The 20,086-nt window shown below is 44.4% G+C and overlaps 1 protein-coding gene across 1 annotated transcript in view; it reads left to right on the top strand.

The window, feature by feature from the left end:
- GRIN3A (glutamate ionotropic receptor NMDA type subunit 3A) overlaps window positions 1–20,086 on the top strand; it is a 230,729-nt gene that overhangs the window by 146,738 nt on the left and 63,905 nt on the right. The window contains exon 4 of the mRNA XM_075560251.1: window positions 16,467–16,612. Coding sequence (XP_075416366.1) covers window positions 16,467–16,612 — 146 coding nt within the window. The remainder of the gene's footprint in view (window positions 1–16,466; window positions 16,613–20,086) is intronic.

Genomic DNA, 20,086 nt, shown 5'->3' with positions numbered 1-20,086 from the left:
ATATAGGCATATACATATGTGAATATATCTATATATAATTATTGGTAAATAGATCTATGTACATATATTTATATGTTATGTATTAAAGTAGCAGACAGATGTTGGGCCTTTACTCAAGTACTCCCTCAATGCAAGAACACTTTGTCTTAATAATATGACATTCTGTGATGCTAACCTTGCCAACACAATCACTGAAGACAAAATGGGTAAAGCTGATGGTGCCCTTCTATCAAAAGATACAAATGTACTTGACACATGGATGTATATATGGATTGTGATAAGAGTAGTATGAGCCCACAATAAAATGATTTTTAAAAATACAGAATCTGGGGTCTTAAAGGCTTGAAGATAAACAAGCAGCCATCTAGCGAAGAGGCAACAAAGCCCACATGGAAGAAGCACACCAGCCTGTTTGATTGTGAGGTGTCAATGGGAATCAAGTATCAGGCATCAAAGATCCAGAGCAAAAAATCATATCATTGTGAATGAGGGGGCGCGTGGAGTAGAGACACAAAGCCTATCTGTAGACAATTGGACATCCCCTCACAGAAGGCTCACAAGGAAGAGACCAGCCAGTCAGGGTGCAGTATAGCACCAACAAAATATACAACTTTCCCTCAAGTTCTTTAATGCTCCCCCTTGCCATACCCCCCAGCTCAATTATATCTTACAAATCTGGTTAGACCAGAGCATGTACACTGGTACAGATAAGAGCTGGACACACAGGGAATCCAGGACAGATAAGCCCTTCAAGACCAATAATGAGAGTAGAGATACCAGGAGGATAAAGGGAACGTGGGGTAGAAAGGAAGAACCAGTCACAATGATCTACCTATAACCCCCTCCCAGGGGTATGGACAAAAGAAAAATGGGTGAAGGGAGGCAGTGGTCGGGTGGTCGGGGTAAAGCATGAAAAATTTTTAAATAAATAATCAAGGGTTCATGGGGTGGGAGGGGGTGAACTGATACCAGGGGCTCAAGTAGAAAGCAAATGTGTTGAGAATGCTGGTGGCAACATATGTACAAATGTGCTTGACACAGTGGATGCATGTTTGGATTGTGGTAAGGAAAGAAGAGTGTTACACAGGTGCTGGAGTCTCAGGACAAGAAAAGGACCAGGGTCCATTCCCCCTACAGCCTCCATGGGGCACCAGCACTTGGCCCCCAGGGGCATGGAAAGAACTTGCTTTCTTTAAGGGATCTGGCTAATCCATTTAGCTTGTTTATGTCCCATTTCTGAATAGTGCGCTGAAGCCATCAGACTGTGAGTGCCTCGTGAATGGAATAACACACATGAGCGGGTTTTGTAAACAGCATGGTTCAAATGTTGCTGCTCTTGCTGCTATTGCTGTAACTGTGATAAACACCTTGTTTTCAAAACCCAGCGGGAATGGGCTGTGTGTCTTTTTTCTGTAGGTTGGCACGAGTTGTTTGGATGCAATTGATCATTAGGCTTCAGGAATGCCTGTGTTGTGTATTCTTTCTCCAGAAGGAAGAGCCTTTCCGAAAGGAAAGGATTAATCGTACAAGTTCTCTGGGTTCCAGATTCAGTTCTTTGATCTGCCACATTCTGCCTAAGGCAAGATGCTTAACAGCTCCAAGTCTCAGTTGCCCATCTTTAAAATGGGAATCGTGATAATACATGCTCCAGAGGGGTGGTGTGAGGGCTTCATGAGGATGTTGGCCCAGTGCGTGTGCATGGAAAGCAGGAAGGAATCAGTAAGGGTTAGCTAGCAGTGCCTAGATGTCCTGGGTGACACAAATAGTCAGTGCCATCGGCGGCTGCCTCCAAGGGATGGTGGGTACAGTCCACCCCAGAGTGACTTAAAAGAAAGAAATGCCTGGTGATCTACTTCTGAACATTCAGTAACCAAAACCCCTTTGGGGTACGGTGCTATTCTGACACATGGAGTTGTTCGGAGTTGGATCTGCCCTGGCAGTCACTGCTTTAAAAAAAACAAAAAACATTGTTAAATGATTCCAAAATAATAAATAAGGTCAGCTTTGGGGACATGCCAGAGACACAAAGCCCATCTACCTGACTTTCAAAAGGATCGAGAAGATGAGGACTGGAGGGAAATGACAAAGAAGAAGAGGCAGTCATCCCTCCAGGGTGAGCAGCCTGCTCTCAGAGCCTCTGGTCTGTAGTGGCTGGCCCAAGGGCACTGTCCCCAGACAGGATTTAAAATTAATCCAAGCTTTATACTAATGCTTTCATTCAAAAGGTGGTGACTAGAGCTTACCTTTCTGGTTTACCTTGAGCTTTCCTGCTTTATGATGGAAATTCCAGACGAAAACAAAGAATTTCAATAGTTAGGAGCTTAGGTGTGAGACTCCTGCCTGGTGGAGCTGGAACGGAAGCATGTCGTCAAACCAACACTTAGACCCACAAGGGCCCTGCAGCCTGATGAAGCTCACCAGCCCTTCCTCTGTGTGTTCACCTGCAAAGGTGTCACCTCCTGGAGTTTTAGCATAAAAATGAATTTTTTTAATTTGGGAGTTAAAGAATTAGTTAGATTAATAGTGGCATTACCAGTTGTCAGAAAGAGCCAGAGTAAATATCATAGGCTTGGTAGATAATACTCTTTCTTATCTACTCAACTCTGATACTGTAGTGCAAAGGCAGCCATAGCACTATATAAATGAAGTAGTTTGGCTATGTTGCAATAAAACTTTATTTCCAATGCTATGTGGCAAGCCTGTTTGCTGACCCCTCATCTATAAAGAGATTCAGGTGATCAGACAGACACGATGTGAAGAATGCTGCTGGTAGGAGAGTAAGTGACCCAAAATAGAGCGTCTCAGACTGAAATGTAAGAAAGAGGCAGTAAATTGCTCAAATTTAACCAAGCAGGTGGCTTCTGTGTAAAAAACAGGAATAACCGGGGGAGGGGGGGGGGTTGCAGCATTACCTTAACACAGATATTCACTTCCTCCACTCACTGCCATCCCGTAGCTGTCAGTTTCTGTACGTGGTGATGGAGTGTTGCTCTGTTTCTGGGATTTCTGCCATGGACATTTCAAGTATCAACAGGGTCGCTCATAGTGGACTGCTTTCAGGAAAGCTTCCAGACTAAGACAGGCCAGGGAAAAAACTTGGCAGCCCACATTTGAAAGAACTGGCCACAGAAAACCTTATGAATATCAGGAAGTGATTGTCAGATATAACGCCGGAAGATGTGCTCCTCCGGTTGGGAGACACTCACCATATGACTGCGGAAGAGCTGCCACCTCAAAGTAGTCAAAACTAATTACATAGTGAAGAATGGACATGTCAGGGCATTTAACTGTGTTCACGTGGAATCTATACATAGACCAAGAGACAGTCTCTCAAACAGACGGAAAGGATACTGTAAGGTTTAAAATCAGGAAAGGTGTGTCGAGGCTGTATCCTTTCACCCTTGATCAATCCATTGCCGAGGAAATAAAGAAGCGGGGCTGTGTGATTAAGATCACACCGGCAGGGTTAGAGGAAGGCGCTTTAATAATCTGTGATATGCAGGTAACGCACCTTTGCTTGCTCAAAACAAAGCGACTTAAAGCACTTACTGATGACAATCCGAGACTGCGGCCTTCAGTATATATTATAACTCAATGAGAAGGAAGCCCAGAGCCTTACAACTGGACCAGCAGACATCATCCTAAACTGAAAAGGCTGAAGTTGTTGAGGAGTTCATGTTACTTGACTGTACAATCAATGCTCATGGAAGCAGCAGTCAAGAAATCAGTGCATTATATTTGGCAAATCTGCCGCACAAGATCTCCTTAAAGTGCTAAAGAGCAAAGAGAGCACTTTGAGGACAAAGGTGCACCTGACCCTGACCATGATGCTTTCAACCACCACATATGAACAAGGAAGGTCACATGTGAACTGTGGCATTGGCAGCGACACTGAAAGCAGGATGCCAATATGCCTCGGAACGGAGGAAATGCAGCAGAGCCAGAATGCTTCCTAGAAGCGAGTACAACAAGACCTCATCTCGGTTACTTTGGACGTGTTCACAGGACAGACCAGTCCCTGAAAAGGGACATCATGCTTGGTAAAGTCAAGGTTCACTGAAGAAAAGGAAGACCGCCACAAGATGGATTAACGCAGCTTCTGCAACAATATCCTCAAAGGTCACATCAGTGATGAGGCTGGTACAGGACGGGCAGTGTCTCCTTTCTGTACAAAGGGTTTTTCTGAGTAGAAGCTGACTCCAGGGCACCCACAACAGTGAAATAAACTGACTGCCTTTCAGTTGCTGCTGAGTCATAGTGACCCAAAAGGACAAGGTAGGACTCACTGCCCTCGTGAATTCCAGAGACTGGTACTCTTTACGGGGAGTAGAAAACCCGTCTTTACAGGTAGTAGAAAACATGTCTTTATGGGGAGTAGAAACCCCATCTTTATGGGGAGTAGAAACCCCATTTTTACAGGGAGTAGAAACCCCCGTCTTTACAGGGAGTAGAAAACCCCATCTTTACGGGGAGTAGAAACCCCGTCTTTGCGGGAATAGAAACCCCATCTTCACGGGGAGTAGAAACCCCATCTTCACGGGGAGTAGAAACCCCTGCGGGAATAGAAACCCCATCTTCACGGGGAGTAGAAACCCCGTCTTTGTCCTTCAGCACCGCTGGTGGTTTCCAGTTGCTGGCTTGGGTTAACAGCACAACACATCAGCATTACACCACTGGGCTCCTAACAGTGAAGTAGCAGAAATATAGTTCTGGGGCTAAAAGCAAACTCAGAGACCAGAAGCCTGGAGTGAGGGTCTGTGCTCTTTCTGGTGTTTCAAAGAGTAGGCACTTCCATCTCTTTCCCCCAGTTTCTTCTAGTCCCAGGAATGTCTTGATTTATCATGGCATAACGCTAATCTAGCCCTCTTTTTGTATAGTTATTTCCCTCTGTAGGAAGACTCCTAAGGAGTAGTGAGGTACGTGTTGGGCAGCTAGTGGCAAGGACACCAGTTTGAAACCACCACCTGCTCCTTAGGCCAATGAAGAGGCTTTCTATTCATGTAAAGATTTATAGTCACAGAAATCCTGTAGGGTCACTGTGACTCAGAATGGACTCAATGGCAGTGAGTTTCTCTCTCTCTCTCTCTCTCTCTCTCTCTCTCTCTCTCTCTCTCTCTCTCTCTCTCTGTGTGTGTGTGTAAGAGAGAGATGGGGGTCATCCTTCTGAATCTCTATAGCTCTTCTCTATGTATGAGGACATTGTTCCTACTGAGTGTGATGTCAAATTAATGAATTACATTGCAAAAGCATTTCCAAATAAGATTGCACTCACAGGTACCAGGAGTTAGGACTTCAGCTTATCTTGGGGAAGGGGTGTGTTAATTCAATCCATAGTATCTATAATAACCAAAATGATTCAGAAATTATAGTACCAAGATTTGTGTATTCGTTAAAGGTATCACCAATGCTTTGTTTTGCTGCTGTCAAGTGCTGTCAAGTTGGTTCCAACTCATAGCAAACCGAAGTACAGCAGAAGGATACACTGCCTGTTCCTGTACCACCCTGATCATTTTGTTATGTTTGAACACACTGTTGGAGCAACTGTGTCGATTCATCTCATTAAGGGGCCTCTCTTTTTTCACTATCCTTGCTTCTAAGGAGCATTCGGGTTGTACTCCATCCAAGATAGATCTGCGTGTTCTTTTTTCAGTCCACTGTACTTTCAAGATTCTTTGCCAGCACCCTAATTCAAATGCACTGATTCTTCTTCAGGCTTCCTTATTCGAGGTCCAAGTTACTCATATATATGAGGCGGTTGAAAATAGCCTGGCTTGGATAAGGCATACCTCAGTCTGCAAACTGCCATCCTTGCTCTTCGACCCCTTAAAGAGATCTCATGAAGCAGATTTACCCAGTCCACTGTGTCATTTGATATTTTGACTGCTGCTTCCATGAGCGTTGTTTATACCTAGAAGCAAGACAAGACAAAATCTACAAGATACATGCAAGACAAAATCCTTGGCCAACACTTGGCTAATGAGTCAAGCCCATTCCTCAGAAAGCAGAATGAATAAGGGCAAAGGATACAAGTTAAACAGACCTGATTCTAATCTTACCTTTATCACTTTCTGCTGATATTAGACAGATGCCAAATCTTCTGGAGCTCAATTTCCACTTAGATAATAGTGAATAATAAAAGTAGCCATTTCATTAGAATGCACTGTTCTAAACCCACTGGCATCTAGTGGATTCCAATTCATGCATAGTCAAAAATATCAGCTGTTCTTTCATTAGTAGCTGTAACAGTATAAATTCAAATGGAAGAAGTAGGGTCGGTGGAGTCACCAAATCGCCCTTCATAGACAGAAGTTATACTCCAAGAGTACAAGGGGTGGCTTTCATGCTAGTAGAGGCTTAACCAGCATTATAGTAAGGTTACGAGTGTGGTCTGGTGATATCATTTTGAACCTTTTTAAATCTTAGACCCCAGGCTAAATCTAATGAATCACAATCGTTATTTTCAAAATATCGTCAAGTGGGGGTTTCATTTTGTCTTCCTGTTATGTATACCAGGTGATTAGAATAGGTGACCCTTAAAGACCCTTTGAACCCTGAGCCACCTGATATTCTAGAGGCTACAGATTTTAAATAGATAAAATAAGGATACAGTGGAGGAACTATGGTCTTAATACCTAGAATAGCCTATTTTCGTTGGACAACAAAGGAATGGCCCTTGCACTCAACTCCAAAGAACAATATGTGCGGTCCAGGGAATACATTCCATTTCTGTATGCTCAGAGGGATGCAACGGGCGCAAATGTAGACCTTAAGTTGGCATAGTGTTGAAATCACTTTAAAATCTGAGATCACATCTGCCTTGGACATAGCTGTTTGCTTATTTCTTGAGTTTACTATTTTGTTTTGAGTCATTTCTCTGCCTTCGGGGAAATGCCCATCTGATTATTCTCCATGTAGATGCTCTAGGTAGCATGCAGTATCCCATTTATTCTGAACAATTCACATACAGATAGATAGTTTAACCTTGAACATTTCCCCAAGGCCTCACCAGGTTGACACACAAATATAAACAGGATTGGAAGATCTGGTAAAGTATTTAGCTAAAACGTTAAAGAAGTGCTTCTCTCTGTGGGACTTCTTAGTCCTGATTGCAGTGCGGCTCCAATGCTCTAGCTCTTTGCATACTCTTTCTTTCCTTCTGGGTGGAGGCTTTCTGGTGGCCCTGCCTGTTGGAATGACACACCACGTGGTCACACATAACAGCCTATACTGCTCCATCAGGTGGCATCAATTGCTTCTTAGATCCCTGTTCTGATTCTATTTTTCTGTGACTGCTGCATAGCCCATGGTAGTTTTCCAGTAGAATACCATGTACGGAAATTAAAAAGGAATATATCGTTGAAAGCATTAAATAAACAATTACAGAGGGAATAAATTTAAGAAGAAAAGCAACATGAGGCATGAAGAAAAATATCAGATCTACAATGTATAAAAGCTAGGCGAATTTCATATTGATTATAATGATTCCTTTTAGCCCACCAACATTTATCAAGCATCTATTTTGGTATCAATAATCAGAATGGCTTACATTTGTTGAGGAATTCTGCACACGCAGTAGGTTTAAGCATAGGTCCTGCCCACATTGGACTCATCATCCAGCAGGAAGGTAGACAACGAACAAAGAAATGCCAGTGTTATCAGAGCGTTCTGAATTATCAGTGGGAAATGGGAGGGTGTTACAAGTAGCCTGACTTGGTCTCAGGGTCAGTGAAGGTTTCCCTGAAGAAGTAATTTAGGAGTTAGCTGGACAAAGAGGAAGCAAAGATGGGGATAAGGAGAATTCCAGGCAGAGGGAAGACTGTGTGTGAGAGCTCTGAGCAAGTAAACAGTATGACCTATTGGAAGAGAGTTGGCTAAAGCTTGGGAGGTCCAGAAAGTGTGGGAGAAGGAAGGCAGAAGGAAGACCATGCTACAGCTTAAAGGCATTGTGTGGAGTGTGGACCTTATCAAGGACCATGGAAATCCATCAGTGAGTGCTAAGCAAGTAATAGTTATGAATAGATCTGTGTTCAAGAAAATTGCTCTGAATGGATTGGAGAGGAGGCGAAGGAATCCAGATGGACTGGGAGAGCAGCTTGAACTGGAAAGGTGGCGATGTCTGTAAAACATCCCAAGGTACAGTGCAGCCAGTCAGGCCAAGAAAATGCTTGCCTTCAGCAATTAGTCTGAAACACATCTTGTTATTTATGTTAGAGGAGCCCTGTCTTCTAGAATGCCTGGTGTGATTCAGTTGAGTGCAGTGTAGCTCAGAGGAAGTACAGAGAGCAGAATGAAGGTCAAACATGATAGTGGGACAAGAGGACAGTAAAAAGGAAATAGAGGAAAGAACTAGGAGGCAAAAGACATCTATAGAGGTATACGCATAGGCATGTCCATATGTAAATATATTAATATATAAGAGAGGGATACATAGATTTATAGGTTAAGTGTGAAGGTAGCAGGTAGACATTGGGCCTCTACTCAAGTCTTCCCTCAATGCAAGAACCCTTTGTTCTAATAAACTGGAATTCTGTGATGCTCACCTTTCCAACACGATCAGTGAAGACAAAATGAGTGAATAAGCAAATGTGAAGAAAGCCGAAGGTGGCGGCTATTACAAGATATAGCATCTGGGGTCTTAAAGGCTTGAAGTTAAACAATTGATCATCTAACAGGGAAGCAAATAGCCCACATGTAAGAAGCACACCAACCCATGTGATCATGAGGTATTGATGGGATCCAATATCGGGCATCAGAAGATCCAAAACAGACAACCATTTCAATGTGAACGAGGGGGGTCGGAATGGAGACCCAAAGCCCATCTGTAGACAATTGGATGTCCCCTCAGAGAAGAGTCACAAGGAAGGGAACAGCCGGCCAGGGTGTAGTGTAGCACCATTGAAACTCACAGCCTTCTTCTAGTTCTTTTTTTTAAAATCATTTTATTGGGGGCTCCTACAACTCTTATCACAATCCATACACTCATCCATTGTGTCAAGCACATTTGTACATTTGCAGCCATCATCATTCTCAAAACATTTGCTTTCTGCTTGAGCCCTTGGTATCAGCTCTTCATTTTCCCCCTCCCCCATGAACCCTTGATAATTTATCAATTATTATTACTTCGTCATATCATACCCACTCCCTTCACACACCTGTTGCCCATCCCCCAGGGAGAAGGTTATATGTAGATCCTTGTTATCTGTTCCCCCTTTCCACCCACCCTCCTGGTATCACCACTCTCAGCACTGGTCCTGAAGGGATCCGCTGTCCTGGATTCCCTGTTTCCAGTTCCTATCTGTACCAGTGTACAGCCTCTGGTCTAGTCAGATTTGTAAGGTAGAATTGGGATCATGATAGTGGAGTTGGGATAGAAGTGAAGCATTTAGAAACTAGATTGTTTACCATCAAGCCTATAAGACCCCAGACTCTATATCTTTTGATAGCCAGGCACCATAAGCTTTCTTCACCACATTTGCTTATGTACCCATTTGTCTTCAGTGATCATATTGGGAAGGTGAGTATACAATGATATGATTTTTTGTTCTTTGATGCCTGATAACTGATCCCTTTGGCACCTCGTGACCACACAGGCTGGTGTGCTTCCATGTGAGTTACATGGCTGCTTATTTACCTTCAAGTCTTTAAGACCCTAGATGCTATATCTTTTGATAGCCAGGCACCATCAGCTTCTTCACCACGTTTGTTTATGCCCCCGCTTTGTCTTCAGCGGTCGTGTCAGGAAGATGAGCATCATGGAATGCCAGTTTCATAGTCCTCTAGTTCTTGAATGTTCCCCAGACACACACACTATCTTACAAATCTGACATGAACACTAGTACAGACAAGAGCTCTCGACACGCAGATTCCAGGACAGATGAACCACTCAGGACCAATAATGTGAGTAATGATAACATGAGGGTAGGGGGAAGGTGTGGGGAAACGAGGAAGAAGGAGGAACCAATCAAAATGATTGACATAGAATCCTTACTCTCCTCCCCTGGGTGGATGAACAACAGAAACATGGGTGAAGGGAGACAGCACACAAGGTAAAATATGAAAATAAAAACAATTTATAAATTATCAAGGATTCAGAAGGGTAGGAGGGTGGGGGTGGAGGGGACAAAAGAGGAACTGATACAAAGGGCTTAAGTAGAAAAAAATTTTTGAAAATGATGTTGGTAACATGTGCAAGTGTGCTTAATACAACTGATGTGTGGATTGTTATAAGAGCTTTAAGAGCCCCCAATAAAATGATTTATTAAAATTAATTCTTTTTTTAAAAAAGAAAACTTGAACTGATTTCTGCCCCAGGCATTCAAGCTCCACGGGGCAAGCAGGGAGGTGGAGGCAGGTGTAGAAAGGGAAGAGGCCAAGGCCAGTCCTCCACGGACCTGTGAACTGGCTTCTGCTGGTGGCCCACTCTCTCCAGGGCCTTGGAAAGTGGGGGTGCACTGATGTGCAGAACACAAAAGCTGAGGTCCAGAAACAGACAAAGCAAAAACCAAACATACTGCTATCATGTCAATTCAGACTCATAGCGACCCTTGGACAAGGTGGAACAGCCCCTGTAGTTTCCAAGACTGTAACTCTTACGGGAGTAGAAAGCCTCCTCTTCCTCCCACAGAGCACCTGGTGGTTTCAAACTACTGAACTGGCAGTTAGCAGCCCAGTGTGTCACTCTGCCACCAGGGCTCTCTAAAATATTGTCACAGTGTAGGGAGGGGGAGACAGATTTCTGAAAGGGCTTCTTTTCAGCTATAAAATGAGAGTAGCTTAATTCATGATGCTATGGTCTTTTTTCCCCCAAATACTTTTATATTTACATCTTTATCACAATCCATATATTCATCCAGCGTGTCAAGCACATTTGCACACATGGTCCCATGATCATTTTCAAAGCATTCTCTTCTCACTTGAGCCCCTGATATCGGCTCCCCATGTTTTCTCCCTCCCTCCCCTCTGCACCCTCCCTCACAAACCCTTGAGATGTTATATTTCCATATCTTTTATCGTCCTCCATTGCCCCTCACCCACTTTTCCCTTATTTGTCCCTCTGGGAGGGGGTTATAGATTATAGCCCTTTACCTTCAAGGGAGAGTTCACTCAGAAAGCTTGCTTTATGAGCTACAGGGATGCCTTCTCCCATCTAAAAGGAGGTATTCAACTCTCTGGTGATCAATGGGCTGACACAGTTCTCATCTCCCTCTTGGTTCAGAGAGTACCAACCCATCAGTCATCCAGCCTTTGACTGCGCAGCCCTGCCGCAGAAGGCACTTAGAGCAGAATGGTGAATTAAAACGGATGGGAGTCCACTTACATGAAGCTTCCGGTCCAATGAAGAAGCTAACCACCTAGCTGTTAATTAAACTATGGCACACTTCAATGTAAGCTCTACAAAATAAAGAGTCATAAATCGGAAGGTTCACAAAAGGAGAATGTAGCCTAGGCAGCCAATTAGTGGACGCTTCCCTGGAGAAGAGAGGATCCCACTGAGAGTCACAAGATGAATAAGAGTTGAATAGCGAAAGGAGGATGGGAGAGTAACAGTGCAATTAATGAGCTTGACAAACGTGGAGAGAGCCCCTCCCAGGGGCCAAGTGTCACGCTAGGGAGTTGCGAGACACCCGTGAAGACAGCTCACTGGGATGCTAGGAAAAAGCGTGTGGGCAGCATTTTGCTGCCTGTTGTCCGTTAGAATTCGGTTGTTACTTTGATTATCTGAGTCTCACTGTCTTGTTCCCAAAATAATATCTAGTTACAGGATTACTGTGAGGATCCCAAGTGTTTAGATCCCCTTCCTTACCATGTGGTACATAAGAGCAACAAATTCAATCATGACCAGACCATGCAGCATAGTGTCAGAAGCGGAGTCCTGCGGTGGTCGAAAGCTTTATCTCTGATCAAACTGCGTTTAAATCCAGTCAACATTCCGCACTAGCTCTGTGACCTTGAGCAACTAACAGATTTTCTTACCTTTACTTTCTTCATCTCTAAAAAGGAGATCACAGAAAGGCTTCAGAGATGTGTTGGTAAGCACAAAGGAGCTCATGCTTGGGAAGAAGGAGAAAGGTTGCTTTCTCGGGTACAGAGGTCTGGCAGGCCAGGATTCTGAGTGGAGGAAGACCTCCACATTTGTAAGTTGGAGAAGGGTCCAAGTCACATTCTCCCAATTAAAAATCATCCCCACAAGCCCCTCCTGTAATAGTGCCACCGAACAGTTACTTCTTACGAGCTCCTGGCTGATTGCTCTCTGGCTGGCAGCTTCAGCTAGAGGAGCAGACAGGTGTTATTCCCTAACCTGCCCTGACACTGGTGTTAGGCTACTCCTGTAATGAACTCGGGGACCTGGGGTTACATATGTGGTTACCTGGAATTAGGGAGGCTTGCATGCCCCAAGATTATGTACATAAGTTGGTGTAAGAATACAGTCTCTCTCTCTTTCCCAGACCTGGTTCCTGAAACCAGGGAGGAGGTGAGCACCCTAAAACGTTTGTCTGCCTCTCAATGTCTTCCTTCAATCACACAACCATCCCTAAGGACCCAGCCAGATGGGGGCTGGATCCCACAGACTGTGCATTGAAATCAGACAGACTGGGGTTCTTACCAGTTCATACTACTTCCAGCTGTGGGACCTTAGGCCATGGCTTCACTTTTGTGAGCTTGAATTACTTATCTTTAAAAGAGAAACCGTAGTCTGAAGCAAAGAATAGGGAAGAAAGTCAAGGACGCAGGATAACCACGAGTCCAAAGGACTCACGGAAGATGCAAACCAGCCTCCCTTATCCTTGAGACCAGACTAGAAAGTGCTCTCCCAGCTGACAGCTCTGAAAGCAATCACAGTAGAAGGTCCTGGGCAGTGTGGATGAAAAATGGGGGAACAAAACTCAAAATCATAAAAACAACAAGACGTACTGGTCTGCTAGAAACTGGTGAAACTGAAACCATGGCTCTTAGATACCCTTCAAGCCTAGAATTGAACTTACCCTGAGGGATCAACTTTTAGCCAAACAATTCACAGGTTTACCAAGGAAAATCATCAACTACATGTGACCAAAAGGGCAGAATTTGCCTGGAGACATGCACAAGAAGGGACAGAAAGAAGGACGAATGGGAAGGGGAAACACAGGGAGGACGTACATTTCAATAAACGTAGAGAAACAAAGTATGTGTGAATTGATGAATGGAAAAGAATTTTCCCTGTAAACTTTCATCCAAACCACAATAAAATTTTTTTTCATGAAAAAGAAGTAACATTAATAAGTCCTCCTTGTAAATGAAGCTGTTAGGATTGAAAAAGAATGTTCAATAAATATTAGCTGCAGCTCTTGTTGATGTTTCACTGAGGTTAAATTGTTATAAAACCCCAGAATGTGTTCAGGGCATAGAATAACCACATTAAGCCTAAGGCTCTGCCCCATCACCTACTGAGTCCTGGGAGATTCAAAGAAACACCATGACAAATCAGAGGGTGGAGTCCTTTATGCAGTGTCTGCAGGTATTTCTCTTTGTGGTCCCCAATAAACTATTAAGAACTAGACTCGGCACTCGTCAAAAGTTGAATAAATGACTGATTTATTTAACTGGTTTTAAAGTCCTTTCTTTTACTAATAAACATAATGTATGTTTCTGTGTAAGACCCAAAAATGAATGAATTAATAAGTAAATCAGCAAATATGCCTGTTATTTCACCACCACTTCAACAGCCATTCTTATGTTTTATTCCAAAATGTGTGATCATATATTATATATATGATGAAATATCATCATGACATACAAAATAAATGTGCATATTTGATTTGTATCAAACAATACAAGACGTTTTCTCATCTGTCATTTAGTCATGTGACTTATTTGGGTAATTATGTTTCACAAATATGATTCATCTTCCATTGCATAGCATTCTAAGGATGGAGCATACTTTTTTAACTATTGCCATATTGTTACCATGTCCAGTGACATCTTAAACTTTGGGGTGGTAAACAATCTGACAACCTAATTATTTTGTGAAAAATCTCTGTATTATCTCCCTTCATAGAAGAAAATTAGGAGCACATTTTTATGCAAAATCTTGCCAACAGTTTTAGGAGTTTCGTAACCTCCATGAAGCACACCCACTGATTTCAGACCCAGGTCAGAACCAGTGCTGTAACACAAAGCATTGTAACAATTATGGAGAAGTCCATTCTGAGATGGTTCACCTCTATAACCAGAGGAATGGCAAAACTGACCAATCCCTGAGTTGGAATCCTCTGCACCCTACTTGCATGCTCCTACCCAATCACTCGCTGTCAAATCCATTCTGAGTCAATGGAATGCATGTCAGTATGTGTGCATCCCAGGTTTTGGGTGGGGGCTGGAGTAGAACTATGCTCCGTGGAGTTTTCAGTGGCTGAATTGGCCTTTAGTAGCTGAGTCTGTTAGCCATCTTCATTCCCTGCAGAGGTAGAATCTGTCCTAAAATAGTGGTGACTGTATACTATCTCCTTAGAAGTGACATCTAGCAAGACTTTGCATGTTTTCAGGAGGGACTAGTCCCTGGGGAAGATAACCATGCTTGGTAAAGTAGAGCCTCGGGGGAGGGGGGGGAGAAGAAGAATGTCCTCAACTACATTGATCGGCATAGCTGCACCAGGGAGCTCACCCGTAGGACCGACTGTGACGAGGGCGCAAGACTGTGCAGTGCTTCATTCCGCTTTAGGAGTGCATGGGGCAGGATGAGTGAGAAGCAAGTCAGCGGAAACAACTGCAGCCGCACTGCTCTCCCTCACATGGCCCTGATGAAATGGCATAGAGGCCAGGCCTGACATCCTCTGGGCACATTAACGGGAAGGAGAATCCAACTCCACATCTCCCCAAGGGCAGTTCCTCTGACGCAGAAGTCAGACATGCCTCCACCCTCCGTTCTTATAGATCTTGTTCTGACACCAACCATGCTGTTTATAACACTCAACTTCTCTGATGGGCTCAATAGTTCATGGCAATTGCCACGCAGAATTCATAGTCTATACGCACTAGGATGGGGTTTCGTAGGGAAGCTAACGTGTTATGAAATGTTATGAATATAGTCCTTTTTCCACAGCACCTCTTCCCAGCCATGCTGCCAAACATGCCTCTCTCAGTCATGTGGTCCCGTAGCCTCTGCCCCATGCCCACAAGTGTTTCAAAGCTCCTTCAGTCCTAAGAAATACTCAAAGGGCACCCCACTTTGCAAGCCAGCCTCTTGCCCAGTGGCACTCAGCTGTATGAGTTCTGTGGGGTGAGAAGCCCACGGCTCTGTCTCGTGGTCTCCGGGTGTTTCCTCTGCACTTGAGAGCTCAGTGCTGGGGTCGCTAGTGCCCCTGCTGCCTGTCATGTCCCGCAGGAATCTTGCACACGCTCTGCTACTGGCTCTGCTTTCTTGATGGTCATGGAGTTTCTTTCACCTCCTTCTGTGAAGGCTGATCTTCATAACCAGGAAAATGGTCAGACTGACCAACCCCTAAGCTAGACTCCTCAGTACCCTGATTGCATGCTCCAACCCATCCCTGGGTGGGAATTACAAAGCCTATGGATCAAAGAGCCATAAGAAACCATTTTACTTCACCACAGGTCCAGTCTCAATGTCGTCTTATATTTGAAATTGTTCAAATCTTAAATTCCGGATATACTCGTCTCTCCAACTTTCATGGAGCAATAATGCTCCCTATGCTCTAGCTTTATTGGACAGAGAGATCCCTTCCGGGCTCCAAATGTGCATCCTCTCCTCCCTGTGAGCTCTGCCATCCTGCAGACGTACAACATTACCGGATCTCTCCTGCTACCTCTCTCTCAGTTACTTCTAATTACATACGTTACATGTCATTGCAGCCACGCAGATATGCAGCATGAATCAGCATTTAATAATCCACTTGATTTAAGGTAACAAGCCATTTCATTTAAAAACCAAAAACAAATCCATAAACCCAAAGTACAGGATAGCAGTAAGTCAGATAGGCATAAAAGAGATGTACTGCTGCTGCATCGTGTCTATGGTAGTCTCGTGGTGCAAGGTCTTAACCTGGCTGTTTGGCGTTCTTGCTTATTAAATAAGATGATGTGTGAGCCTGGGGGTATACCCTGTGTGCCTTGCACTGTACAGTGACAAGACCAATTCTATGTGTACAGATTGTAAAGAAATCTGAGAGGTTCTTAATGTGAGGGAGAAGATTGAGAGAGAAGATTGTCTTGTGACTTTCCTTTTGTGTTCTTTCCCTATTGTTTCTGAAGTAATTTTTTTTTCTGAAGACAGAATAATTACTGATGCGAAAACTGGGCTAGAAGAGCACACATCCCTGTGTCTGCACATTTCTATGTATGTGTTTACACTCTGTGGGTTTTTCCAATTTAAACCATGATTTGATTCCAAAGAGTGATTGGGAAATGAATTTCTTTTCAATGTATCCATTCTAAGAGTAATTTCTATTGAAGGTTTCTGTTCTTCTTCTTAGCTCCATCATCCCTCTCAAGGCTTCCGCTTTGGAACTGTCCGGGAAAGCAGTGCTGAAGAATATGTGAGACAAAGCTTCCCAGAGATGCATGAGTATATGAGAAGGTACAATGTACCAGCCACCCCGGATGGAGTGGAGTATCTAAAGTGAGTGTCAACCTCTTGGGTAAAAAGATTCTCATTAAAGAGAACTCATTTGGCTACTGACACAGTATTTGCTGTTTGTTTGTTTGTTTCTTAATGGCTAAATACATCCAGCGTATTCACTAACATTTCCCACTGTGCGCGAGCCAGGAGGCCATGTGGAAGAGTGGGTGCTGCATTATGTGACCTAGATTACTAGTTACCTGCATCAAGCCAAGTTGGCAGTAGCTTTGCTCAAAGTGCCAGTGGGGTCATTAGTGTAGCAGATGGTGGGGGAAGCAAATGCTGCCTTGACATCACTTGGGAAAACAATGGTGCCAAAATGATCAAACTCTCAGGGACTGTGGCCAGAGGATAAAGTGTCCCGAGCAAGCCTTCGCTGACAGCGAAATTCTGAGCCCATGGAATGTGTCTTCTTGCCACAAGAAAACAGAATCCATCTTAGAGATTTCCTGTAGAAAGAAATAGGATAGAAGGCAATGATTCCCAGGCTGCATCCTACTTCTCATCAGAATTTATGAGAAGCAATCAAGAGAAATCACATTGCCATGGTGGATTATTGGAGCCTGTAATTCAGTTCAGCTGAATGCAAAGGAGGATGTGCAGCAAAGGAGGATGTGCTGCTCTGGCTCTGCTTCTGGAGGCTGCCCGGGAGAAGGGAATGAACTGCTCCTGATAAGCACCACTGCATGGCGCTGAGCAATCTTCTATCTCCTGCCTGACGGCATCAGGACAATGACAGATATACAGACCACCAATCCCTAGAATTGTGCGGCATCAGGAAACTGGCTTATTCATGGTCAGCCACAGTAATTGAGCCAGCGGACAACAGGACCCGCTGCCGCAGATTCTTTGTAAGAAGGACGAAATATAAATAATTGCATGGGACATATGAGGTTTGTGTTTCTCAAGAGCTCCAGTAATAGGCCCCTTAAATAATTTTATGGACTTTTAACTAGATCCTCGAGAGGAAGCCTGGTACTCCCGGATTTGCAAAATTATATATGATGTTCAAGTACTATCCAATGGCACTTTTAATATTGCAAGAACATAAAAAGACGAAATCTCCTCCCTGATGCTGAGTTTAGAGCTCCTTGGCCTCCCGGCCTCCCCTCTGTATTCTCTCCATCCAGAAAAACCTATGCCTGAGAGGTAATGTCAGAGTTAGCAATGGTTGCTAGGCAGAGGGATAGCAAGGGCCGGCAAACGGGACGGTGCTGGAAGTGTGAAAGGATGAGATGAGTTCCCCCTACTCCTGAGTCATCATCTAAGGAGGCTATATGCCAAAGGTTGGCCTTCTCCCACTTACTGCTATCTAGTCAATGCTGACTCGGATCGACCCCCTGTGGGTTTCCAAGACTGTAACTCTTTACGGGAGTAGAAAGCCCAGTCTTTCTCCCGCTGAGCTGCTGGTGGTTTCAAACTGCCGACCATACAGGCCACAACCCTGTGTGTAACCACTGCACCACCAGCGTTCCTTACTGGAGTTCAAAGAGAAGCACTCATTATAAGATGAGGTCTTCAGGCAGTGACTTCTCCTAGGCAACCCAGTGAGCAAGTGGCAGAGCCAGGACTCTGGACTCCAACTACTTCAGCAGGCTTGTCTAGGAACCGTAACGGAAGACTGGGTCCTTGCTGTTCAAAAGGAGAAGTCATTTTTCGGTATCATCCGTAGCGCCTGGAGCTCGCTAAAAATACAGATTCTCGGGCACCACCTAAACCTATTGCATCGGAAGTTGCATTTTAACATCTGCCCAGAGGACTCGTGGATTAAGAAGAAATTGAAGATAGGCAGAGGATCTGTTCGCTTATTTCCCTCTCACGGTCCTCCCCACATTCGGTCTGGTCCTCGGCCCCACACTCTTGGCCATTCCACTGATTGCAAGCAGCCACTAGCTGTATATGACCCCAACATGCCATCTCCCTAACTTGCAGAGAGCAGCTTCTGTACACGCAGGCTCCTATGTTTTATTCCTATGCACTGTCCGTCTCTTCCTTTCCCCACCCAGAGTCCTCGGGGTGCGCTCCTTTTCCCTCCATGTCTACCATTGTCAGGTGAGCGTTGTCCTACATGACAGTCCTTATGAAAGTATTCGTTTCTTTTAGTATGTTAATATATGTCTATTACCTGTGATATATGCATTTTTAAATAAGTTCTCCAAGAGGGACAGGGTATGATTCTATAGTGAGAGAGACACATGGAGGCCCAGCCAAGGACAGGGTGACTTAGCCAGTCTAGGGGCCACTTATTATCCCTGAGTCACCCCAACCACTTCCTGACCCGTTTGACTCAGAGCCACCCAGGGGCCTGTGAGTTCATTTCCTCTCACCTTGCTTGGCAATTGGGACTTGTCGCGGCTAACTGCACTTTGCAGTCCCCAAACGTGAGTAGTTATTTAAGGTTACCAGTGAGATGGGACCTCGGGAATTACTGGTATTCAAAACTGAATGGGATCTCCATTTTTAAAATTTTCATATTGCTACCACAAATATTTGTGACGGATTAGAAAGTGGTAGCTGGTTGCTCCGCGGCTCCCCAGGCACAGTGTGCTCCTGGGGTAGGAACACTGTGCTTGGAGAACACCTGTCACCTCAGCTTGTGGCGAGTACCAGGATTCCGCAGGGCTGCTCAGCAGCAGGCCCCAGGAAACCAGGCAGATCCGCAGCCCTGTGGGAAACAAACTGCTCTGGGACTCGGAGGTGTTTTTGTTTGGGTTAAAGTTACTTATGGGAAAGCGGATGCATTTGGGATTAACCGTTTCACTTCCTATAAGGACGGAAAGAGAAAGCAATGGTCTTTGGAAGCTAAAAAGGGAAGTTGACCTATTTTCTATGTGCCCGTGGGAGTCCAGCCAAAGGCATGCAGGTGGAAATGTATTTCCTGCCAGACGAAGACTCCTCAAAGGGTCCTGGGTGTCTTTGTAACTTTTGCTGGAGCCGAGCCATAAACACGGCTCTGAGTTTGGAAACCACTCCGCTCTGGTGCAACTTGACACCTTCATCCATGGCTCACAGAGAAGGCTGCTGAGCTCACGTGAAAGAGAGACGTCTTCTCCTTGCAGATCTATTGGGATAACTTGTATAACCTTGAAACACGGCAGTAAAGCCTTTCCAAAAAGGATTTAAGATATTAAAACGAGTCACTGCACCTCTTTGGAAGCGTGTACCTGCTTCAATATCTTCTCCCGTGCCCTCTGGGTAAGTGGAAGCCTATCCACTTCCTGAGGCCCATCCTGCACCCATGTTCAAAAGTAGGGGAGACTTTCATGAACTGTGCCCAACGACCAGCCCACTGCCCATTCCTTCACTGGTAAAGACCAGGGATGTGTATGTTACCTAACTCCTGCCTGAACTGCCTGCTGGGAAATGTCCCCAACTTAAAAAGTTACAATGAACCAGATTTACAACCACCTATTTTTGTTTATGTTTTCATGTACCCCATCATCTATAAGGCAAGGAGGCTTTCAAAACGCCGTG

The sequence above is a fragment of the Tenrec ecaudatus genome, chromosome 10, assembly GCF_050624435.1.
Source record: "Tenrec ecaudatus isolate mTenEca1 chromosome 10, mTenEca1.hap1, whole genome shotgun sequence".
NCBI lineage: Eukaryota > Metazoa > Chordata > Mammalia > Afrosoricida > Tenrecidae > Tenrec > Tenrec ecaudatus.
Note: the sequence above shows the minus strand (reverse complement) of the source record. Positions and strands in the feature narration are given on the sequence as shown.